This window comes from Echinops telfairi, unplaced genomic scaffold (assembly GCF_000313985.2).
Source record: "Echinops telfairi isolate 266 unplaced genomic scaffold, ASM31398v2 ScPeMD7_7420;HRSCAF=8458, whole genome shotgun sequence".
NCBI classification, from domain to species: Eukaryota; Metazoa; Chordata; class Mammalia; order Afrosoricida; family Tenrecidae; genus Echinops; species Echinops telfairi.
The window spans coordinates 31,470,794-31,494,172 of NW_022111320.1; the positions used below are offsets into that span (position 1 = coordinate 31,470,794).

At 38.3% G+C, this 23,379-nt stretch overlaps 1 protein-coding gene across 1 annotated transcript in view; it reads left to right on the top strand.

Moving 5' to 3' along the window:
* Positions 1-900: 900 nt before the first annotated feature.
* The window catches only part of SLC4A7 (solute carrier family 4 member 7), a 75,366-nt gene continuing 52,887 nt past the window's right edge, over positions 901-23,379 (top strand). The window contains exons 1-7 of the mRNA XM_045297684.1: positions 901-971; positions 6,408-6,554; positions 11,752-11,890; positions 12,612-12,772; positions 14,801-14,989; positions 17,589-17,957; positions 22,929-23,044. Of these exons, the coding sequence (XP_045153619.1) occupies positions 11,835-11,890; positions 12,612-12,772; positions 14,801-14,989; positions 17,589-17,957; positions 22,929-23,044 (891 nt within the window). The 5' untranslated portion in view covers positions 901-971; positions 6,408-6,554; positions 11,752-11,834. The remainder of the gene's footprint in view (positions 972-6,407; positions 6,555-11,751; positions 11,891-12,611; positions 12,773-14,800; positions 14,990-17,588; positions 17,958-22,928; positions 23,045-23,379) is intronic.

The following is a 23,379-nucleotide window of genomic DNA, read 5'->3' on the forward strand; positions in this document are numbered from 1 at the left end:
GAGATAGTCTTCGATGGGGAGGAGGGTATACAGGAACTCTGTTCTCCCTGCGCAATTTTTCTACACCCCCCCCCCAAATTTTCCCAGAAAAATAAAATCATCTTAAAAACAGTAAAATTCCCCAGAACTTAACAGCCACTTTCACTTATTTTTTTCAGTCATACATAGGTCTTAAAATTTGCTTCCATCCCCGGTAACTGCCAAAGTCAGCTTCTTTTAGAATGAAAACCTTTTCTTTTCTTTTTTTTCTTTTAAATAACGGGGTCTCATATTTGTCCTTTTGTATTTGACTCACTTCCGTCAGCATAATGAGCTAAGGGCCCCTCTCACGACTGATTTTCTTTAATCTCTTGATTTGAAAGATCTTTCCATTGAGCTGAAGTAAATATATGCGTCAGTAATTTAGCAATCCTTTGGTGTGTGTGCGCATTTAGAAATTTCTAAACAGCTTGACAAATATAAGTAAATGGTTTAATTTCATTATATTCCAGGATTGAATATAGACATCCAAGGAAAACCCGTATTTCCACACAAACGGCAAAAGATTGCTTTCTTAGCAAATACATTTCTATTTGTTCAGCCTTCTATAGTTGTTGAGCTAGGGTTTGTGGTTTCTCTTTTACCTGCGGCCATTTTGGTAAGAATTGTGTGGGTGGAAAGAGGAACAGTATAACATTTTAAATAGTCTTACATGGGTTTAAAAAAAAAAAGCAGTAGTAGCACCCCATACACCTTTTTAGATGAATAGACTTATCTATAATAAACATTCAGTTGGCTGAGAAGGTGGCAGTCTGCTATTACTATGATTTTTTTGCACTCCCCAAGAATAGTCATACTGGGATCTGAGTACATGTGCTTTCCCGTGTGAATGAGAACAATTTGTTTTTAGGGTCCTGATGAGGAAGCTGTTGTGGATCTTGGCAAAACCAGCTCAACGGTGAACACCAAGTTTGAAAAAGAAGAACTAGAAAGTAAGTGTGTTTACAATAGCCCATTGGACTTAGCAGGATAAACGCCTGACGTAGGTTGGATGTTGTCTCTTAAGCTCTGCATACTATTTGTTGGAACATTTTTCGGTGGTGCTGGTTGTGAGGTAGAGCATATATTTAGAATCATGCATGCTCGATAGTTTTTGAGTATAATTTAAGGAATAAGACCACAGGTGCTTAGGTAGCCTCACCCATATCTAGAAATAAACATTACCAGTACCTCTGGGGACTCCCATAAATGGGCTTCGTGAATATTCACTCTTTGTGAAGACTATTGGCACACCAGATTTCAGTGTGCTTTTTAAACATCGGCAGTGACACTAAAACTTGGAAAATTGAGAGACACAACAACAAAATCAGTTAATTCTTCTATTTTTTTATTTCTAGTAGGCACAGGGTAACTTGTGTTATGAACACATTAGAGTGCGAGACTAATAAGTCACACTTGATATCGGTTGTCTCCTAAATATTTACTCTATAGGTCTGTTACGTCAGCCTTTTAAAGCACAACAGTAACCTCAGTGTAGAATCGTGTGGCAAATGGGTTGCTGCATTGTGTACCATTCCCTCCCCAACATCTTCCTGTGTTAACATCTCACACAACCACCTACAGTGATCAGAATGAAGAAATGAACACGAGTACCATACTCTGAACTAAACCGCAGATTCTGTTCAGATTCCACCAGTTTTCCCACTGACGTTCTTCCCTATTGTTCCACAATTGAGTCAAAACTCTAGACCAGTGGTTCTCAACCTTCCCAATGCCACGACTCTTCCTCACGTTATGGTGACTCCCCCAACAATAAAATTATTTTTGTTGCTACTTCTTAACTGTCATTTTGCTACTGTTTTGAATAGGGCGACCCCTGTGAAAGGGTTGTTTGACCCCCAAAGGGGTTGCGACCCACTGTAGACCGTGGACCATGTAATGGTCATGCCTCCATCGTGTCCTCTAGTCTCTGACAGTTTCTCGGGTGCTCTTGTTTTTTTATGAGCTGGATGCCTTTTCAGAGTCATGATTAGGTATTCTGTAGAATGTGCCTTTAGGTTGAGTGATGCTGTTTCGTGCATATACCTAGACTTCAGTATTTTAATGGTAGAGTTTCAGAGGGATTACCACCCTTCTTGTTGCATCTTATCCATGACTGTTATCAACATACCTTATTAGTCATGTTAACCCTGAACACTTGGTTAATTTAAGACTTGTGTTCATGAACAATGTGTTCTTAGATATCTTTTCCCCTCCTTTTGGGGTCTCTTTTGGGAACTACATTTTTAAAGATCTTCTGTGAGAGCGATATTACCATAAAGAAATGTTAATCTGTTGTTTTAAAAAGAGGAGATGGAAAGAGATACAAACAAGGATCTTCCTCATTTACATTTTGAGATTTAAAAAACAAATGCTTTTTATTAAACTTCAATTTCTAGGCATTAAGGACATTAAATTTTATAGCCACCACTTTACTGTCAAATGTGTAGTGATATTTTTTAATCACTTATTATTTAATGTCAGCACTCTCACGTGTGATCTTGAACATGCGGAGCTAGATACCAAGCAGAGTTATTTTTCGTTTGCTAACTTTTTAGTTCTTTTGATTACCCCAGAGCCCTTGCTCTGCATTCTTTATCCGAATAGGTATTTAATTATTATATGTAAAGGAGACATCAAATGTCTTCCAGAGAACCTGAATGAGTAGTTAGTTGTGTGATTGGAAGAAGTAAAGGTAAGGATACGAGGAGGACAAATAATAGAGGACAATACGAGTGATAATAAAGGCAGAAAAACAAACAAACAAACAAACCCCAAACCAATAGAGTCCAGTCGCTTTAGTTTTTGGATTCTGTATATTTTTACTTCATCTTTCTTAAAAGTGCCCTGGCGGCTCTCGGATGAGGGTGGACTGCGAACCGCAAAGTCAGTGGTTCAAAGCTGCCAGCTACTCCATGGCAGAGAGATGCGCCTGTGTGCTCGCATAAAGATTCATAGCCTCTGAAACCCCACATAAGGTTGCTGTGTGCTGGAATTGACTCGATGGCAGTGAGTTTTTGTTTGTTTATAGAATTCTTTTCATCTGGATCACTATAGAATTCTTTTCATCTGGGTCACTGGGACTGTGTGCAGGACCCATTAGTACTACTTGGAGTAACAGCTTTATAATTCCCCGTGCACAGTGGTGATAGATGAACTCTTTCATTTCCACATTTCTTGATGTTCAGAAGGAAATACTCTCACTAAAATAGCATCATTACTGAAATTCGTTATAATTGATTTGTTTTAGAACTCACAACATAAAATTTACCATGTTTAAGTGTATGGTTCGGTGCTTTCTATATGGTAACCAGTAAATTTAGGAATAATTACCACTCTAGCTGTAGAATATTTTCAGCATCTCATATTGAAACCATGCCTAATTGGTTTTTTAAACTTAGGATTCACTGGTAAAATTTCTTTAGGTAGCTGATAGTTCATTAATTTCTGCAAACCATTATTGAGTTCTTATACTTAAAAATGTGTAACCAGATAATTTAGTTTAAATTATATTCTTGAAGTCTAGTCTTCTTTTGTTTTAAAGGTGGTAATTTAATGACATTGGTATATTTGGCCCACTGATTAGCCATTTAGCTTGTCAAAAAAGACAAAGAAAAGTCAAGTAACTCTCCTATATTAACATTCAAAAGGGACATTACACCTAAATGAAGTACAGGATCCTCATTAGCTTCTTGACTGAGAACGAAAATTAACTCTACATTTAGAACATTATTGCCACAGTTGACAACATTTATATGTGAGATATAAATTCAATATATATTGTAATCACACACACACTTTGGGGCACAATGCCTGCAATCTATGTTTAAATGATTGAAAAAATTAATGACAGACTATATGAAATGGGACAAAATAAAAATAATGGGTCTCAGTAAAACACATGACAGTTCCTTGTACCTTTTATTTGACTATCTTGCAAGTTAAAAAATTATCATGGAAAAATTTACTTGATATTGGGTAATCAAGATGGATCCACCATTTCTTTGATACATGTATATATTTTCTATCTGTTCTACTCAAATTTCCTATAAGCAGTGGCAAACCCAATAGCTATGATTACACCTAGAACTAAGATCTTCTGTTTGTAAATGCCATTTCTGACTAGAGACGCTATAGGAAAGAATGGAATTGTTCCTTTGGACTTCCGAGACGGTAATCTTCACGGGAGTACACAGCCTCAGCTGTCTGTCATAGAGTGGCAGGTATGTTTGAACTGCGGACTGACCTTGAGGTTAGCAGTCCAACACTTAACCCACTGAACTACCAGGGCCCCAAAGTGAACCCAGGACTCCTTGAAGAAATGGCTATCCCAAGGCTTGGAAAGGCAATGTACGTGATGAGACTGGAAGAAGTGCTCACAAAAAGGGCGAGGGGGACACATGGCAGGGAAGACCCTGCTTGGAAGGGCTGCTACTGGCGCTCTGTGGAAACAATGTGAACATTAAAATAAATAAGGGCAGTAATGAATAAAGCGGGAAAACCACAAGTCTATGCTGGTAATAAAATAGATAAAATAGAGAAAGGCTCTTCCTTTTTAATAGAATGTTGATTTTTTTTAAGGGCAAGGGGATGATTGAATATTAATATGTGAGAATATTTGGAGGTATTTATTACTTTGGGTCTATACAATTTTATATTTGGAGCAGCAGAATATTTTTCTTTTTAAAAATATTTTTATTGGGGGCTTTTACAGTTCTATCAAGCAAACGTATATATGTTGCCATCATCATTTTCAAAACATTATCTTTCTACTTGAGCTCTTAGTAGCTTTCTGAGTATTATTGACCCACTGTCATTTGAGAGATTCTAGAGGTGAGACCTAATTGATACACTTTAAACAGGTTTAGCCTGTTTTTTTTTTCTCCCTCAATTTGCTCTCACTCATGTGGCTAGACTTGTACTCTCTTACAAGTTTAAGAAACCTTTTATAAATTTCCTTAAAGGATTTTAAAATTAACCAAAGAAGATAGTCTAAAAAAAACTAAATCAGACTTAATTTAATTCCCAAATTTTCCACCTATTGCTCATGTGTTGTACAGCCCACTACCATTGAGTTGATTCTGATATTTAGTGACCCTGTGTAGGGTTTCCTAGACAGAAGTCATTATGGAAACAGACAGCCTCATCCTTCTCCCAAGGAGTGGCTGGTGGGTTTGACCCACTGACCTTTCACTGATCAGCCTAATGCCTCACCCACAGTGCCACCAGGGTTCCTTTCATATGCTGCAAACCACGGGATTGATGGAAATGGCATTTCATAGACTGTTATATTTTAAAATTAATTCCAGTTATATATATGACAGGATTCAAAGTATTTTTTTAAATTATAATACTATTTCTAGGTTTCAGAGAATTTTCAAATTGCATCTAAGGATGAAAGTTTTGCAAAATATTTTCTGATCATCTTAATCTGAAATTTGTTAGGACAAGAATACCACTAACTGATCTTATTTTAATATGCCACATTATATTTTGTTTCCTAAGGGCTTAAAGCAGCTCATGCCAGGTGTGATTTGCATGGTTGCAAAGTTGGACTTGCTTCTAGCTCACATCTGCCTTCACTCAACACAGCTAAGATAGGAAACGCAAGTGAACATTAGGAAATCAAGCTCATGTCTCTTGGGATTTGACATAGTACTGCTAGCCATCTAGTTTCCTGATATGTTCCACTTAATGGGCAAAAGAAGACTGCCTTTCATAACACTTTCAGAATATGGCGTCAGGCTATTGCAAAATCACAAGTTGCTTTTTCTTGTCTAAAAGTAATAACAAGAAGAAGAAAAAACCCAAACTCATTACCATTGAGTCTTATTTGATTTGCTATTTAATCTGATAATTTAGTCATTGGAGTATTTAAATCATTTTCATTTAATGTAGCCCTGAGTAGTTTGGACTTTACTGTTTGAGGTTTTCAACCCTCCTGAATTAGTAAAGGGGTATTGATAGGCATACTTTTTATCAATATTGATTTTAAAATACTTAATTGTGAATGAAGCAAATCTTTTAAGAACATATACTAAGTAACCCAGGCTGGCCATAAAGGTAAATGGAACATCTTTATCTGTTGTATGATGTGATTTCATGATGACCAAGCTCTTTTTTTTGTTTGTTTGTTTCAAAATATTTTTGGATTGACAAACAATTACTTGCATAAGTAACCTTTATATGTAGTCAGTCAATTGTGCTAACCCTTGACATGACATTCTATGAAGTACTGTGTAGAACAAGATAAGTAAAAGGAGGCTAGTCTTGTTAATTATGTGCCCTCATACGTGATTACTATCAATGTGAATTTTGGTATACTTTTTGTGCATCAGTGTTTTCCCTATTTTGGAAAGTCAGTAATATGTATCTGAACCTTTTAATAGGTCATCGAGCTGTATATATTGGTGTTCATGTTCCTTTTAGTAAAGAGAGTCGTCGCCGTCATAGGCATCGAGGACATAAACATCACCACCGTAGAAGAAAAGATAAGGAGTCAGATAAGGAAGATGGACGGGAGTCTCCTTCTTACGGTAAGGGAGAACCAAAAAGCTCTAAGCTGGCAGTTTAAGGTTTTTCTGGACAGCGTTTTGTTCTTTACTGAAAATGTCCTTTCCTTTTTGAATTGCATGTCTGCAATAACTGAGCCACATTGTATACATTGCTATTACTAATTGAAATCAGATCTATTTTTTAAGAAGAAAAATAATTAAGATCTACTTAGAACAAGTGAAAAAGAGTGTTTTGCTGTTGTATTCTACTGCAGTATTGTAAAAGCTGCATCTTAATATTTAATCACCAATTTAAGAGGATTTGATACCCTTTTAAATTAATATATCATTTTATTGGGGGGCTTTTACGGCTCTCTTATAATGATCCATTCATCAATTGTATCAAGCACATTTGTACATATGTTGCCATCATTGTTTTCTAAACATTTTTTTTCTGCTTGAGCCCTTGCTACCAGCTTTTTTCCGTCCCTCCCCCACCCTCCCACCTTTGTGAACCCCTGATAAATGACAAATTATACCATCCGCTGTCTCCCTTAACACATGTTTCTGTTATTCATCCCCCCTTGGGTCTGGGGGGTTATATGTCAATCATTGTAGTTGGTTCCCCATTTCTCCCCCTTCTCCCTCTGCCTTCCCCCTACCATCATTACTGTTACTGAGGGGTTTATCTGTCCTGGATTCTGTGTGTCAAGAACTCTTATCTGTACCAGTGTACATGCTTCCGTCAAGCCTGATTTGTAAGATTGAGCTAGCATCATAATGGGGGAAGGAAGCATTAAAGAACTGGAGGTATGTTATGTGCTATGCTGCACCCTGGCTGACTCATTCCTTCCTTGTGACCCTTCTGTGAGGGTTTAACTAATTGTCTACAGATAGTCTTTTGGTATCCACCCCAACCCCCCTCATTTGCATCAATATATTTGTTTGCTTTGGGTCTTCTGATGCCTGATATCTGATCCCAACAAGATCACACAGGCTGCTGTGCTTCTCCAAGTGGGCTTTGTTGCTTCTCTGCTGATGGCTGTGTATTTAACTTCAAGCTTTTAAGACCCCAGACACTATATCCTCTAATAGCTGGGCACCATGAGCTTATGCACCCATTTTGACTTCAGTGATCCTGTCAGGTGAGCAACACAGAACAGGTTATTAGAACAAAGTGTTCTTGCTTCGATGGAGTACTTGAGTAGAGGCCCAATGCCCGTCTGCTACCTTAATACTTAACAATTAAATAATGTCCATAGACCTATATCTCTATCGTTATATATTAGTATATTTACATATGTGCATGCCTATATTTATACCTCTGTAAATGTCTTTTGCTTCCTAGTTCTTTCCTCTATTTCTTTTGACTTTCCTCCTGTCCCACTATCATGTTTGACCTTCATTCGTCTCTCAGTACTTTCTGTTGGCTACATTGCACTTGATCAAACCCCACCAGGCATTCTATGCCTTCCTCGCCATCGATTTTAGATTTCTCATTTTCCCCTTGTCCCTGGGTTTGTTGGCTCCCTTTATCATATGTGACATTATGTACATGTGCAGTGAACAGACATCTGAAATCTTAGAATGGATTGAGGTGGTTTTTGTTTTCCTTTTCCTTTTATTTTTCGAAGTTCTTTCTTTAGGTGCATAGTTATTTGTTATAGTGATGTCCTTTTGTTCAATTGACTATTAACTTAATGTATTATAATACTCTTCTTGGTCTCTTATGCTGGATTTTGCCTTAACATTATTTTTTCAGAAATTAATATTATTACTCTTGCTCCTTTTTGATTGCTGTTAACTTGATGTCTGCCACGTACCCTCCCACCTCCCCCTCCCCCAAATTTTTTGGTCTTTTTATCTTTGTGTAAAAGGTGTGTATCTGGAGACAGCCTATCAATAAGTCCTGTTTTCTTAATGTGTATCTTTTGTGGTACTGCTGGTTTATTTCACATAAATTTCAGTGATTTTCCTCTCTTATTTAAATGAGATTTATTAATTTTCTTTGAGCTTGGCCTTTAATTTTTTTCATTTCTTTCCACATTTAAAACAGTCTGTTCTAACTTGAAATATAGTTGACTTATTCCCCTTTTGTGAGATCTGTAACTACACTTTGCCTGTTTACTTTCTAATTGTCATCTCTTAGAATTTTATGTATGTCATCTCATTGCATTTTTGCATGCACGGTTACCGCTAAGAAGTCAGAGCTAAGTCTTAGGGATTCCTCTTTGTAGGTAACTTTTTGTTTTTCATTGCCACTCAGAGTTCTTACCTTGCCCTTTTTCCCTTGTCTTTTGATTATGATAAATCTTAGTGATTTCTTGTTGAAGCTTCTTTAATGCATATATTTTATGATGCGATGTCAGAGTAAACCAGGCCCTGACAGTATCATGGGTCTGTAGGCGCAATTGTATGGTGGTAATATATAAAGATCATAGTAAAGTCAGAGAAGATAGGACAGATAGAAGAGAAGGTAGAAGAAAGGAGTCAGATACATTTCCTGGACAGCCATGATCTCAGCAGACAGGTCCACGCAGAGAGCGGGAGGAGGAGAGAGAAGGAGGGAGAGCAATTTATTTCTAACCAAGGCTTATATATCTTTGGGAGCATGCAAGCCCCCAGATTACAGGTAACCACTTACATTACAGAAAGGGGTTGTACCATAGGCAATACAGCGATGGGAGGGGGACGATCTAGGGGTGTACACGCATTAGGAAGAGGAGGGCTTGGGTACACAAGTAACAAAGTGGGCGGATCCTAGATTCAAGATGGTAGCCTAACCTTGATCTTTCCTTGACTGGCTAGACTTATTCTCTGGGCTCTCTAGGGAAACAATCACTATCCTTATCAGTAGGGTGTGAGCCCTACCTATGGTGGACCGGACAGTAGTCTGATTGCTCTGGATGACTGATGCCTTCAGGGAGATACTTCTAAGCAGCTGGACTCACAATGTGCTGCAAACAGTGTGACAACCTGGGGAGAAACCTTTCTGTTTCTCACAATGTTAGGGAACTTTTCAACCGTTTTATCTGTACATTTTTGGCTTCTTCCTTTTCTGGAATTCCAGTCACATGTATGTTATTCCTGTTGATGAATTCCCACTTAATTCTTAGGCTTTCTTAAATTTTTTTAAATTCAGGCTCCCTAATTTGGCCTTACTGATTTGGTTTTATTCCTGTGTCTTTAAATACATTATCTATTTCTGAAATTTTAATATTTCTGTTCTGGATTCCTATTGGTTGTTTTTGTTTCTAATTTTTAGCATATTTTGGCCATTCAGTGTTCACCTTAAGTCTTCTCAAGGTTTTTTGTTTTGTTTTGTTTGTACCGTTCTTGCATTTCCCTTGATTTTACGTGTGGCTTTGTTGATCTTTTAGCCAATTTGTTGAGGGTGTCTAAATACCGTTTTTTTTAAATTCCTTATCATGTGGTTCCAGTGCCTTTTCTTTCTGAGAAAGGTCTTTCTTAATGTGAGTGGGAATTGTTGCTTCTGAAACATTTTGATGTTGTGTTTTTATTTAATTGATGATTTTATAATGGGGAGATCTGAGCCTCTCACCACCTGCCTCCGGGTGGGTTTAGTAAAAGATGAGTGTTGGCACATTTATCTTTTTATGCTTGCTTTTTATGTAGTGCAGTTGAGGGCTAGTTTGGCTGGTGTTTCAACGATGTTAACAATGATCAGGTGGCACAGGAGTTGGGTTGTGACCCTTGCCCAGCCAGTATGGCTCTAGGAGTTGTGGATGTGGCTTGGCTATCTGGGCACAATGGCTGCCTTCTATCAAGTGGGACATGAAAAAGAACGTCACAAAGGAAATACACACACACACACACACAATTTTGAAATCAGGCAAGCAACAGCAAAAAAAATATGAGTAAACAGAAAAGGAAAGGAAAGAAACAATCTAAGGCAAAGAAGAAAGGGGAATTAGGAAAACTAGGGAGATGGGGAAGGAAAAGAAAATACCAGAGAAGAAAACTAAGGACAATGAACAAAAAGGGAAGGGATTTAAGAAAAGGTCGGGGGAGGGGGGGGGGGGGAAGAAAGACAAAGAACCAAAAGCAAAGAAAGAAAAGCAAAAGAAAAGTTGAAAGAAAGGACAGAACTGGGGACGGGGCCCCCTCTGCCCGCTGAGTCACCCACAGTGGGTTGGGGGTGGCGCTGGTCACCAGACCTCGATGAGTTCCTTCTTGCGGCTTTCTGTATTGCTTATGGTCAGAGCACCAGATCCAGGAGCTGTCTGTACTGGCTCACACGGTGCTTGGGGTCAGAGTGCTTGTACCTGGAAGGATCTCTTATCAGTCACAGTGGGCAGGTGGGGCAGGGCAGGGGGTTATGGAATGAGTTCCCAGCTGTCCACGGGTGGCTGGGGACCCAGCACTACATCTTGTGTTCTGCTGGTCTGATGAGTGGGAGTTTATGCACCTCCAGACAGGAGGGTGGAGCCCGAGGGCGAGGCTCACACTCAGGCAGCAGGGACTGCTTGAAGAGTGTGTGCCATTGGCTACTGGATGGGTAAGAGTGGAATTCTGACCACCAGGAGGTTAAGGAGAACAAGAGAGAATCCCACCTCGTTGCCAGGAACCAGCGTCCTAGGCCATAGGTGCACGGAATGCTGCTTACAAAAGTTCGTGATGGCCACACCGTATCCGGCTAGCTGAGCAGCCACCCTTCTGTCTTCTCTCTCCCTGCTCTGTTCAGCTGCTGCTTCTAATCAAGCGAAACCCACTGCCTTCAAGTTGATTCTGACTCATAGCAACCCTGCGTAGGGGTTCAAGGCCGTCAGTCTTCACGGGAGCAGATGGTTTCCTCGGCTCTCATGGAGCACCTGCTGGGTTTGATCTGCAGGCTTAGTGCTTAGCAGTCCATGCTTACCCAGCGGGGGCCACAGCATTTAGTACACATCTCTGTCTCTTCCCCTAGAATTCCGCTTAGCGTCTGCATCTGTTTCATTAGGTCTCCTGCAATCTTGATGTGCGAGAGGGCCCGTGCAGCCTGTCTGCCATCTTGGAAGCCCTGTTTCCCTTTTGAATCCTTGTTCTTTGGCCAGATACGCTGGATTTAACACTTGGTTATTGCTGCTCCCAGGGCTTTAGTCTTTGCATAATAATGAAAAGATAAGACTCTCAGTGGACTATATTTATTATAAGTGTTTTTCTTTCAGAAGTCTGAATTTTTACCTTGTATAAATTGAGAAAGTCTTTGAATGAACATTTGAATTTTCATTTTCTCAAGACACACCCTCCCAGAGAGTTCAGTTTATCCTTGGTACTGAAGATGATGATGAGCAACATATTCCCCACGATCTCTTCACGGAAATGGATGAGCTGTGTTACCGAGACGGAGAAGAATATGAATGGAAAGAAACAGCCAGGTAGGCTTTCTGAGTCTCATTTCCTAATCAGCCAGGTCATAATATGAAGCCGCTGATTTTAACATAATGACCCAGGAACGTCTTCATCAACTTCCAGAAATTATTTCTTTAGTCTCAGAATTGTTTGCCTAGAGAGTTCTTACTATTTTAACATTTTAAAAGCTATTGTGATGTTATAGATTTCTATATGTCTTAAAGAAACTTAAAAGATAAAAATTTTGTGTATTATAAGTTTAATAAGAGAAGATGAGAAGTGGAAACTATTAAGTATCATAATTTGCCCTTTTTTTCCTTTTCCTATTGTAGTTTATGTGAAAATTTACAAAACAAATTAGTTTCCCTTTCAACAATTTATGCACTTTTTTTTTTCATGACATTAGTTAACTGTAAGCTCTTCATCTTAATACCATTTCCCCTACTTCCTTCCTGAGCACCCTGTTTCTGTGTGTTTTTTTTTCTTCCCCTTCTACCCACGGAGGTTTTCAGCTTGTTTTCTGTGCTTATTATTGTAATAGCTAGACTATCAAGAACTACAGAGAAACTAGTGGCTAGAGATACTGTAGACCGTGCCCTAGTTAGCAAAAGTATGTTTGTACCCACATTTTGTTGGGGTGTTGGTTATCTTTCCCTTTAAAAGAACAAGTTTGCCCTTACTTTACTGAAAGTAAACAAATGCACTATTATTTTAAAACTCATTTCTATGTATTGTGCCTTTTATTAGGTGGCTGAAATTTGAAGAGGATGTTGAAGATGGAGGTGACCGATGGAGCAAACCTTATGTGGCAACCCTCTCTTTGCACAGTCTTTTTGAATTAAGGAGCTGCATCTTAAATGGCACCGTCATGCTGGATATGAGAGCAAGCACTCTAGATGAAATAGCAGGTCCTAACCAAGTTTATTTTATCCATTTTAAACAGAATTAGAAACAGTTAAGTATGGAGAAGAATCAAGTAATATCTTAGGACATTCATTTGAAAACTATCTGTTGGACTTCTCATCTGTGCAGAGTAGTCTGAGAAATGGGCACACACAAGGAAGGTATACTTTTTTGGCATTTATGTGCTTGGAGTCTGGAAGACTTAGGCCTAGCAATTTTATCAAGAAGAAAGTGACTAGTCACAAGTAAGGTGAGGATAGCCTCTAGAATTTTCGAGGAAAGAGTCCCCTCTTCCCCTTATGTTTTGACCCAAAATGTCTAGGGAAGACTCATCACCGACACTAACTGTACAGCTTCTTCGTAGGATGTTGACTCCATGGGAACAAGGATCAGGCAGTGCGGGGGACAAAGTCTCCCAAGGAAGAGGAAGACCAAGAAGAAAAGTGCATGAGTACAAAGGCTTCTTGAATAGTATTAGTAGGAAGCATTTGGGAAAATAGCTTAGTGGGAGAGTATAACTATCTTAGAAAAACTTGACTAAGTACTTGGATTTTATTAGGTAGGTATTTTGATTGTCATCGTGGATTCAAAGTTGGATCAGTCCAGCAGCTTTGAATTAAAAGTAGGTTCGATGCAAGGAGGCCAGTTAATTTCTTGGAATAGTCTGAGCAAGAAATGATGGCATCATGAACCTTGGGAGGGAGTGGCAGTGGACTTGATGGGAGATAAGGCTTGAAGGAGACTGGCGGAAGGAGCCCTGGTGACACAGTGGTGAAGCGCTCATTTCCTAACTGAAGAGGTTGGCATCCTGAACCCGCCAGCTGCTCTGAGAGAGAAAAGACCTGAAGATCGGCTCCTGCAGTGATTACGGTCTCGGAGCCTCTGTGGGACAGTTCTTTCTACTGTGTCGGACAGGGGTGCTGGGAGTAGGAGCCGGCTCACTGGCAGTGGGTTTGGCTGGGCTTGGTTTGGTTTGGTGGAGCTAGAAAGTCCCTGGATGGTGCAGTAGTTAAAGCACGTGGCTAACCAAGAAGGTTGGCAGTTCATTCCACCGAGGGCCGTGGAAGTAAGGCCTGGTGATCTGCTACTGAAGCATCATCAGTGAAAACCCTAGGACAGCACAGTTCCACCACGAATTACGTGAGGTTGCCATGAGTCAATGGCTCAATGGCAACTGGTTGTGGAAGTAAAAAGTGGACATATACAGATACGATATTAAATTCACTGGCAATGGATTTGATAGTGTGTCTAACACTATAGATTACACCCAGGGAACAAATCACAAACAAGCTCACTCTAGTATTTGATCTTTAAGAGACATAAACTTATTAGAATTTCTACGACTACAAATCCTTTGATAATAGCAGTTGATTTATGTGCTGCGATCGTTACACTTTCAGAGGCTTTACTTTCTTGTCTTATGTGAGTCACTGGACAATTGAATTAGGCTCAGAGTATTGAATTTGGACATTGAGTCTTGAGCTCTACGATGATCGCACACTGGTGCTTTCAGTAAATGCTGTGTAATCTGGCACTCATTTGCATGGTACGCATTGTGTATTTGTTCACCTGCTAGATTGATCTCCCTTATTTTCTTTCAGAGTAATCTGATCATAGTCTTGGATGCTTGAATTTTTATCTCAAGTTAATGTAAATGTTTAGGATTATTTCGACCTGTCTTCTAAAGTAAGAGTAATCCATACACCACAGTGATGTGTAAAACGTCAGTGATATCAGTCTCTCCACATCGTACACCTGATTTATCCATCTTGTTTCTTGGTTTTAGTACCTCTGGAAGCGTGAGGGAAGAAACTTGATCCTCTTTGTTAACTGCTGTATTAGCATGTAGAGAACACTCAGTAAAAATTTAATAATTAAATGAATGAGAGTCCAGACAGTCATTTACTAGGACAAATTTTGGAGCTGTTTATGGATCTAACTTTTGGAATGAGGTTTTATGTACATTTGTTCTGTATAACAGCCTTTGAGTGTTGATTTCTGTAATAGTAACTTCTTTTTCCCCCTTTGGGTAGATATGGTATTGGACAACATGATAGCGTCTGGCCAATTGGATGGATCCATAAGAGAGAATGTCAGAGAAGCTCTTCTGAAGAGACATCATCACCAGAATGAGAAAAAATTTGCCAGTCGAATTCCCCTGGTTCGATCTTTTGCAGATATAGGCAAGAAACATTCTGACCCTCATTTACTTGAAAGGAATGGTGAGATAAGTTGTGGTGTCCAATTTTTGCTAACACTTCCACTCTTAACAGCATTTCTAGTTGGTTGCAATTAACATTTGAGGAAGGAAACATTAGTACCAGGAAATTATGTAGGTCATTGTACAATCTTACTTTAAAAATATGATTTATGCCTTTAAAAATAAGCATTTCCCAGATATCTTTCTCTGTCACATAAATTTATTTGTTGAGATTATTTTTAGAAAGCATTCATTCTGTTAAAATGACACAAATTTTTTATTAAAGTCTTTGTAATATTTTATTCTGTCAGTTATGTACTTCACCCAGGATTCTATCTCATTCCTTCTTATTTGTTTCCATTCAAGATTTTTTAGGTATTGTTGAGTCAATAGGTATAATTTATGGTCTTAAATGTAGTTATATGTATATATATATTTATGCTGGGTTTGAAACTCCATCCATGAATTGATTTTTTTATGTTGATTTCATCTCCTGAATGTATTTTGTTGAACATGAGTTTTTAGGTTGCCTTTTATTCATGATAGAGAATTTAGACAAGTTTTGTTACACTCACTATAGGTGATATAGTGACCTAGGTGGTCTTCCATTGGCTAATTGAAAATGGCTCAGACTCAAGTCCACATTCTCGCTTCCACTCATTCAGAGGGTAGGGGGGGTTAAGTGGGGCATGGGAAGACATTGGTTTTGTAGCCATTTATCAACTGTTCTTACAGTTGTTGGCACCTTGGAAGTTTTGCCTTTGTTTTCCTCTTTCTCAAGCAGAGGACTATATCACTTAGGCCTTGATTTTTGGCTGTCAGAGAATCTTCAAAAGCCAGGCACACGGTGTATTGGAATAGCTTGTATGGGTTGCCTCTGCCACTATCTAAGCATCCTGTGGTACTGTAAAGATGGAGGGGTAGCATATGGGCCACAAAGCCTTTCTATTTACTTTTTGTGTTCCTGAAAGATGAGTATGGATTTTGAGTGTACTGCAAGTAAATAGCCCTAGGCCATAGGGTTTAATATAGCTAGAGCTAGCACATTTTATTATTGTGTATAAATCTTTTGCAACTCATTGTAAGGTACTTAGGTCCATTTTCTTTTGAGCATTTGATCATTGAAAAACTTTGTAATCGGTTTAAAATTCTGCCTTGATAGATTTAACTAAGTTCAATTTAAACACTAGCCAAATATGTTACTATATTTTACCTCTCTTTTAATATGTTATCTTATTATGTATGCTCTACATTAGTGACATGAATTCATTAATCCAGACAGACCTTGTTAAATTTTATTACTCATGTACAGTGATCCCTGATCCTTCCCTAGTGGTAATTTGGTTCCTTTGAGTCTCAAGACAATGACTAATTTCTCTTAAATGCCATTTTAGCACAGGCATTCTGTTATTTTGGTGTTAAGGGTACAGTTATAATTTAAGGACCCCTCCTGGTATAGTGGTTAAGCATGCAGCTGCTAACCAACAGGTTGGTGGTCTGGACTTACCAGCCATTTTGCCAGAGAAAAAACCTTGATCTGCTCCAGCAAAGATTATTCCCTGGAAACCCCACGGGCAGTTCTCTGCTCTGTCGGGCGGTTCTGAGTCAAAGCTGTCTTGGGAGCACCACTCACAAAGTTGCCTCTTATCTGTCTGTCTTTCTGCACATAGCTCGTGTTTTTTTTTAAAAAAAAAATCCTAAATGGTGGTTGCTTTTATGGATTAGAGCATGGAGCTCTGATTACTTAGAATTTGACCCCATTGGGTTGATTTTTGTAGTTTCTCATTGTTTCCATAAAAACAGCATGCTAGTTGACTACACAACACCAGGTGTTTTGACTATCCCTACGTGTGCACTCTTTCAATCTTCTGGATTTCCTTATTGCTGATGATAAATCCTTTATTCTTATACCGTTAAATTAAATGCTATATGCATTTGGTTAAACTTATGCTTCGAGATGGAAAAATTTGTGTCCTCTAAAACAGACATTTTTTTTCTTAAAGAGGGAAAGTAAGTCTGACTTGTCCTGTCATTTAACTTTACTTGAAAGGATCGCCGGTAGGTGGTGTTCTGTTGACTGATGTCATGAATATTTGGTTAAATTTTTTTAGATTAGAAACTATTAGGTCATGTGGATGTAGACTTTTCTTGTGAGAGATAATGATCTATAGCTGTTTGGTACACTGTAGGGGAAAAAATGTGCTGCCTATAGGCTGTTGTTGCTGGAAAGTTTCAGTGTGAGCTCTACTTACTATATTATTTTTCTTTTTATGTTCTCATTCGCCACTTATTTAAGTAGCGACAACTTTGCGTTGATGTTATCCTTTTCATAAAGCCGTGATATTGGTTATTCTGATTTCTAACATAATTTTGCCTCCCCCTCCCAATCTATCATTAACACTTTTACTTTTTGATATAGCTTCAGGGAACTAATGACAGTTAAATCCACTTCTGTGATTTGCTAACATTTTTTTTTTAAATGTGATTTCCGTGCTAACCTGCACAGCACGAATTTGGAATTTTTGGCCTACAAAGCATGCAGCTGACCATGTACATTGATCTTGTGTGTCTATTTGCCTTCTGCAGTGAACTTCATCATTTTTTCATTTGTTTTATCTCAGGGGAAGGCCTTTCAGCCTCCCGCCACTCTTTGCGAACAGGTCTGTCTGCTTCAAGCCTTTCATTGAGAGGAGAATCGCCTTTATCTCTTCTTCTCAGTCATCTTCTTCCTGCCTCAAGAGCTGGGACCCCTGCAGGCTCACGGTCTACCACCCCCGTGCCCACCCCTCAAAACAGTCCTCCTTCCAGCCCTAGCTTCAGACGTCTGAACTCCAGAGGCTCCCAACAGAGTCAGCCTCAGACCCCAGAACTGCTGGTTTCACCCGCCAGTGATGATATTCCCACAGTAGTAATTCATCCGCCTGAGGAAGACCTAGAAGCACTGAAAGGCCAGGAGCAGAAGAATGAGGAAAATATTGACATAACTGCAGGCAACTATCCCAAACTCTCCATGTGTGGTGCTTTCTGCCTCTGAGTCACGTGCACTTGGAATGCCTTTCAGCACATAGCTTGAGCAGCATACGTAGTTCATGCTTTTTACCATTTATTTTGACTTCTGCATGTTGTTTTCCTTCTAGTGTGACATAGAGAATAGTAGAATGATTTAAAATTTTCGGTTATAAAAATACTACACATAATTTAAGCCCCCTTTTTCTTTTTTTTTTAAGTGAGATTTTTGATGTTAGGGTATTTGAATGGTTTACAAGAACGTTTTGTAATTGTGTGATTTGCCATGATTTTTTAAAATGGTGTCTTTGTGCAGCTCATTCATAAAGTAAATAGGCACATGTTATATATGTAAGTTATAATAAGGTTGTGGTACGCCTCTCACCTGCTCTCCAGAGATGGAAGTTCCTTTTAGTTTTCTTAGGTGCTCTGTGGAGGAACGTGAAGCTGGCTGCCCATAGAGATTCGCAGTTCGACTCTGTCCTCATTCTGCTCACTATGGGTTGAGTTGAGTCACTGGCAGTGTATTTTGTTATTTTGTTTCTTAGCAAAGACAGGATTAAGTGTTCTTTTTCACATTTTGCTTTCAAGAAGGTTGAGGCTCTCGTGATTGTTTGTAACCATGAGTTTTTAAGACTAGTTTTATATTTTGGGGTAGAGGTTAGTTATTTTTTATTTATAGCTGTACCTTTTTTTAATCCAAAATTACCTCCTGATTTTTAGGAAAAGAGCACCTATAGTTATGGTTAGGACATACTTTTGATTTTTTGTTTGTAAATTAGGAAAATTACTCAGAATAAAAGTCATAATTCATTTAAGGGCTATAAATTATGATGATTAAAAATGTTAATCCTATCTACATTTATGCTTTTATATTGTCCCACTGGCGTCATGCAGGAAAAATTTTATTTATTTGTAATATTAATGACATATTAATGCTAACTAGTGATTTTAAAAATAATTATATCCAGTACTTTGTTGGTACTTTACAGTTATTAGAGTATTTAATATTTTTGAAAATTTGAGAAAGTTAGGTGTGAATATACCCATTTTTAGAAGCTGAGATTTTCCATAAATAGAGTAAAAAGTTAGTTTCAGGAAATTAGTAATTGACAGTTGAAATCGTCTGACAATATTTATTTAATCAAGGCTTATTCAATTTGCCAAAAAAAAAAAAAAAGATGCTTTAAAGAAGTATCCATGGAAATCTTGTGGCAAAAACTTTGTGACATTAATTATGATCATAGTTATAGTTACCATTGTTTTTTGTGCCGGTGATATAAACTTTCAACATACCATGTTTCTAATTCTTACAACAATGCAGTGAAGTTGGTGATATTCTTTCTGTATGCATGAAGAGAACCAAGGCTGCAAAGAGGTGCTATATCACACTCTTAAGTGATCAACAGGGGTGTAGCCTCAAACCTACCCTACAACAAAATGTAAAGTATTTCACCGTGAACTTGACTGCTTCACAAAAAAATAGGAAATAATGAGAGTGATTGAATAAAAGGTAAAAACACTCAGAAATAATTATTTAGAAGTAATCAGCACGCTTAACTTTAATAATTAAGAAGACTCATCCTTTTTCGTTGAACAAAAGTGATTGTAAAGTTACTTGTCTTGTTTTTACCTGTATTGTGTTGGTTAGCAACCCTGAACGTTTCTTCTTTTGTCTGTGCTTTTGATATGAAAGAGGAGCCTTAATGGTATCGTGGGATAGATGTTGGGCTGCTAACGGCAGGGTTGGCAGTTCAAATTCACTAGCTGCTCCTCTAGAGAAAGTTGAGGAAAACTGTCTGCTCAGGGGATTTACAGCCTCAGGAACTCTGTTCAGGATCAACTCAATGTCAATGGGGTTATTAGTAGGAAAAGTATGAATTTTAGAGAACAAGAATTTGGCTTATGGATTCCTATGAGTTTGCAAGCCAGGATGTTCAGGAGATAATAGGCATTTAACTGAGAATTAGGGACCACAGTAAAGTATGTCACGAGATTTATCAGCCTTTTTGAAGAAAAGAAATTAAATAGGAAGGGAGATGGAATTTCTAAAGCCAAGAAAAGCTCCTAATTACTATTCATGGTGACATCTGTTGAAGTTTTGTAATTACTAAATAAAAATAGGGGCAGTCTTCTGTTATCTTTTTAATTATCTTGAGTGGTTATGGCACCGAGAAGCTTCCATTGAGCTTCCTTGCCGTCTAAGGGTCTGTTAGAGGAGAAGTCGGGCCTCAGCCTCAGTGTGGAGAGTCTGCAGTGTCTTGGGGTCATGACTTGTACAGATGTATAACAAAAGAGAAAGCAGCATTTCCCATCCGTTTTTCTATGAGAGAATTATGTACAAAGAGGTAGGCTTTTCTTTTAAGTCCATGAATCTGAGCACTATTTACATTTTGGGCTAGGTCATTTTTGTTGTTGTGAAGAGCTGCTGTGCATTGTCCGCTGTTTTAACAGTCTCTGGTCTCTACTCATGAGCTGGTAGTAGACACTCCATTTGTGATAACCCAAAAGTTTGCTAGACATTACCAGACACCTTTGGGGGCAGGATTACTTCTGGTTGCAAACCACGCCTCATCGCATTCCATCCATCCATCCTTCCATCCATCCATCCTTCCATCCATCCATCCTTCCATCCATCCTTCCTTCCATCCATCCATCCAGCACATTTGTACATTTGCCATAAGAGTTGTTTGAGCCCCCAATAAAATGACTTAAAAAAAAAAAAGAAAACGCCTCTAAGTACTCCTTTCAAACTTTTAACATTTGAAATAGAAAACATTCATATTTTTGTATTTATCTGCCAGAGTACTTAAAAAAAACACATTTAATACGTACAAAGCATTCATTTTTTTTTGTTTTGTTTTGTTTTCAATACTGGAAATTTGGTGAAAGTTTTACCAAATTAAGTTCCTGTTTAATACTTTCTGTACATATTATTTATTGACACTGGTTAGATTTTCCATGTGGTGTGAACATTTCTGCCACTCCCATCTGGTTGCTCCATTTCCATGACTCTTGATTTGTTCCCCTCTCCCCTGCTAGCTGCTTGAGGGTTAACATTGCCTGTGTGGTCTCATAGATGTCCCCCCAGCCCCCTCCATGCACCAGTGTTTTTCTTAGAATACAGAAATGTTATCCTGTTTGACATCTATGATAATGATAGCATATTAGCATTATTTGTACTTTACTCATTTTAATTAGTAGTTTACTCACTTAATTCCTAAGTTCCAGGAATTTATTCCAAGAGCAGAATGCCTTGCTTTCTTGGTGGAGAAAACACTGTAGCTTCACTGAGGGCAGGGAGGTTTATACAGAGAGGGTAATAATGGAAGATTCTGGCACGTCCCTGATGTGCTAATTTTGAAAATGGGACTGTAGGTAATATCATCTAGTTGGTCAGTCTTCTGTTCCATGTGATTTCTTTTTTCTCATCACGTCTTTCCCTACAGCCTTCTCATTCTGTTGTAACACTGCTCTTCCTAAAATCAAGTGGTTGGTACTTTTCTGGAAAACTATATAGTATGTATTCTTTTGATTGAATGAATTATCTACAGGTTAGATGCATTTTTTTGGTAGTTAGAAGTGTGCGTTTGATGCTCAGTTGCCATTGGCCACTAGGTCCTTACTGAGGCTCGTCATTTCCTTTGTGCATTTGAGTAGAATTAGGTGCAAGTCACTATAAACTTCTGGCTCATAAAATACCCGCCCACTTCTTGCTAACAAAGGAAGAGACTCCGTATTGGAAGTTTAGGGACCAAGATCAAGTAAGAGAACTTTTCTGTTGCTAAGCGAATTGTTAAAATTATTAGAAATGAGTTAAATTTTAGGTAAGAAAGTGTTTATTTCTCAATTTTTCAACTTTTCCCAGAGCGAGCACATTTCATATGCTATGTAACAGTGTGGCGTCACAGTGACTGTGGCTTACTCTGACTGTTTGAGAAGTGACTGTCTCAAAGTCTTCTTCCATTCAATAGTTAACTATAAACCCAAGCGATGCTTTTCAGTTTTCATTAGTTATGAAATGTTCTAGTTTTAAAAAGAAAAAATTAAAACTTTTTCTTCCATCCATCCTATGTGTCTGATATACTTAAAACTTTATAACCTGCCTGCCTAGAGATCTTAACGTAGCGATAGTAGGGTCTAGTCTCCAAACAAAGTTTAGGTGAATTTATTTGGGTTACTAGATAGTAGTGATGATTATACCAATAATTAAGCACAGATATTTATCATTTCTAAACCCAGGAAATTTATGTGATAGCTATGACTCAGTCTTACAGGTTGGGTGATGCTACTTAAGGTCACCTTGTTAGTTACATCTGTTGGTTGGTATTTCAACAGATGTATTTGGTTATGAAACCCATATTATGCTCTTAATCTCGGAAAAACATTTCCTTTAATATTAAAAGCAGTACTGATAGTAAGGAGCCTAGTAGCTACCCAAGACAAATGAAAATTGCCGAAGTAATTTAGGAATACAGACGATAATACAGAATGGAGGTTGCCTTTCTGTTTCCTGAGTTACACGTAGACAGTGCCAGAGTCTGTGTTGGTGTAGGTGTACGCATGCTAAGTGCATTTAGGCTCATTATGCTCTTCCGCGCTCTGCATTTCACGTGTGTGTTAGCAATGTTGGAAGTCTGTATTCCCATTGGATTGGTAATCAGACTTAGTAGCTCTTTCTCCCATTTCCTGTGGTTTTCACCCACTCACTTTTTTCTTACTGCCGAAGGCCACCATGTTTGTCAATTCCTGTTGGATTATTTTAAATATTAAAATGTAGTGCTTTATTATAGAGTTGTATTCTAATTTTGCTGGTATGATACTAACACCTGCCACTTTTTTTTTCCTCCAACCTTGCACATTTGCTTTTAAATGATCACTTGCAGGATATGAGCAGAGTCAAGTAACAAAGCGCAGTTTCTCTTTACTAACTTGAGTTTTATTCTTAAATGTAGGTATTTTGGCTTCTCCACAGTCTGCACCCGGAAACTTGGACAATAATAAAAGTGGGGAAATTAAAGGTAATGGAACTGGAGGAAGCAGAGAAAATAGTACTGTTGACTTCAGCAAGGTAATTCCATCATCAACTATAGACATTTTTGTAGTCACTCAGAAAACAACACTGTGTGGTTTTGTTGACATTGGTTATTTTTAATACTTTTCAAAAGGGTAGGCTGGTGTTTTCAAACCTTACTGAAATGTGCCGACAATGTCTACTTGAGTTCAGAAAATGTGACCTCATAGCATGCAAATAATTTTGCATGCTTACTACTCTTAGACATTCTGGCAAATACATGTAGGTAATGCGACGTTTCCATCTTTACCTACCCATAGATATCGTGAGACTTCAGTACCTTTTTAACCACAGTGATTTGTTCTGGAACTATGACCACTAGAAAGGTTAAT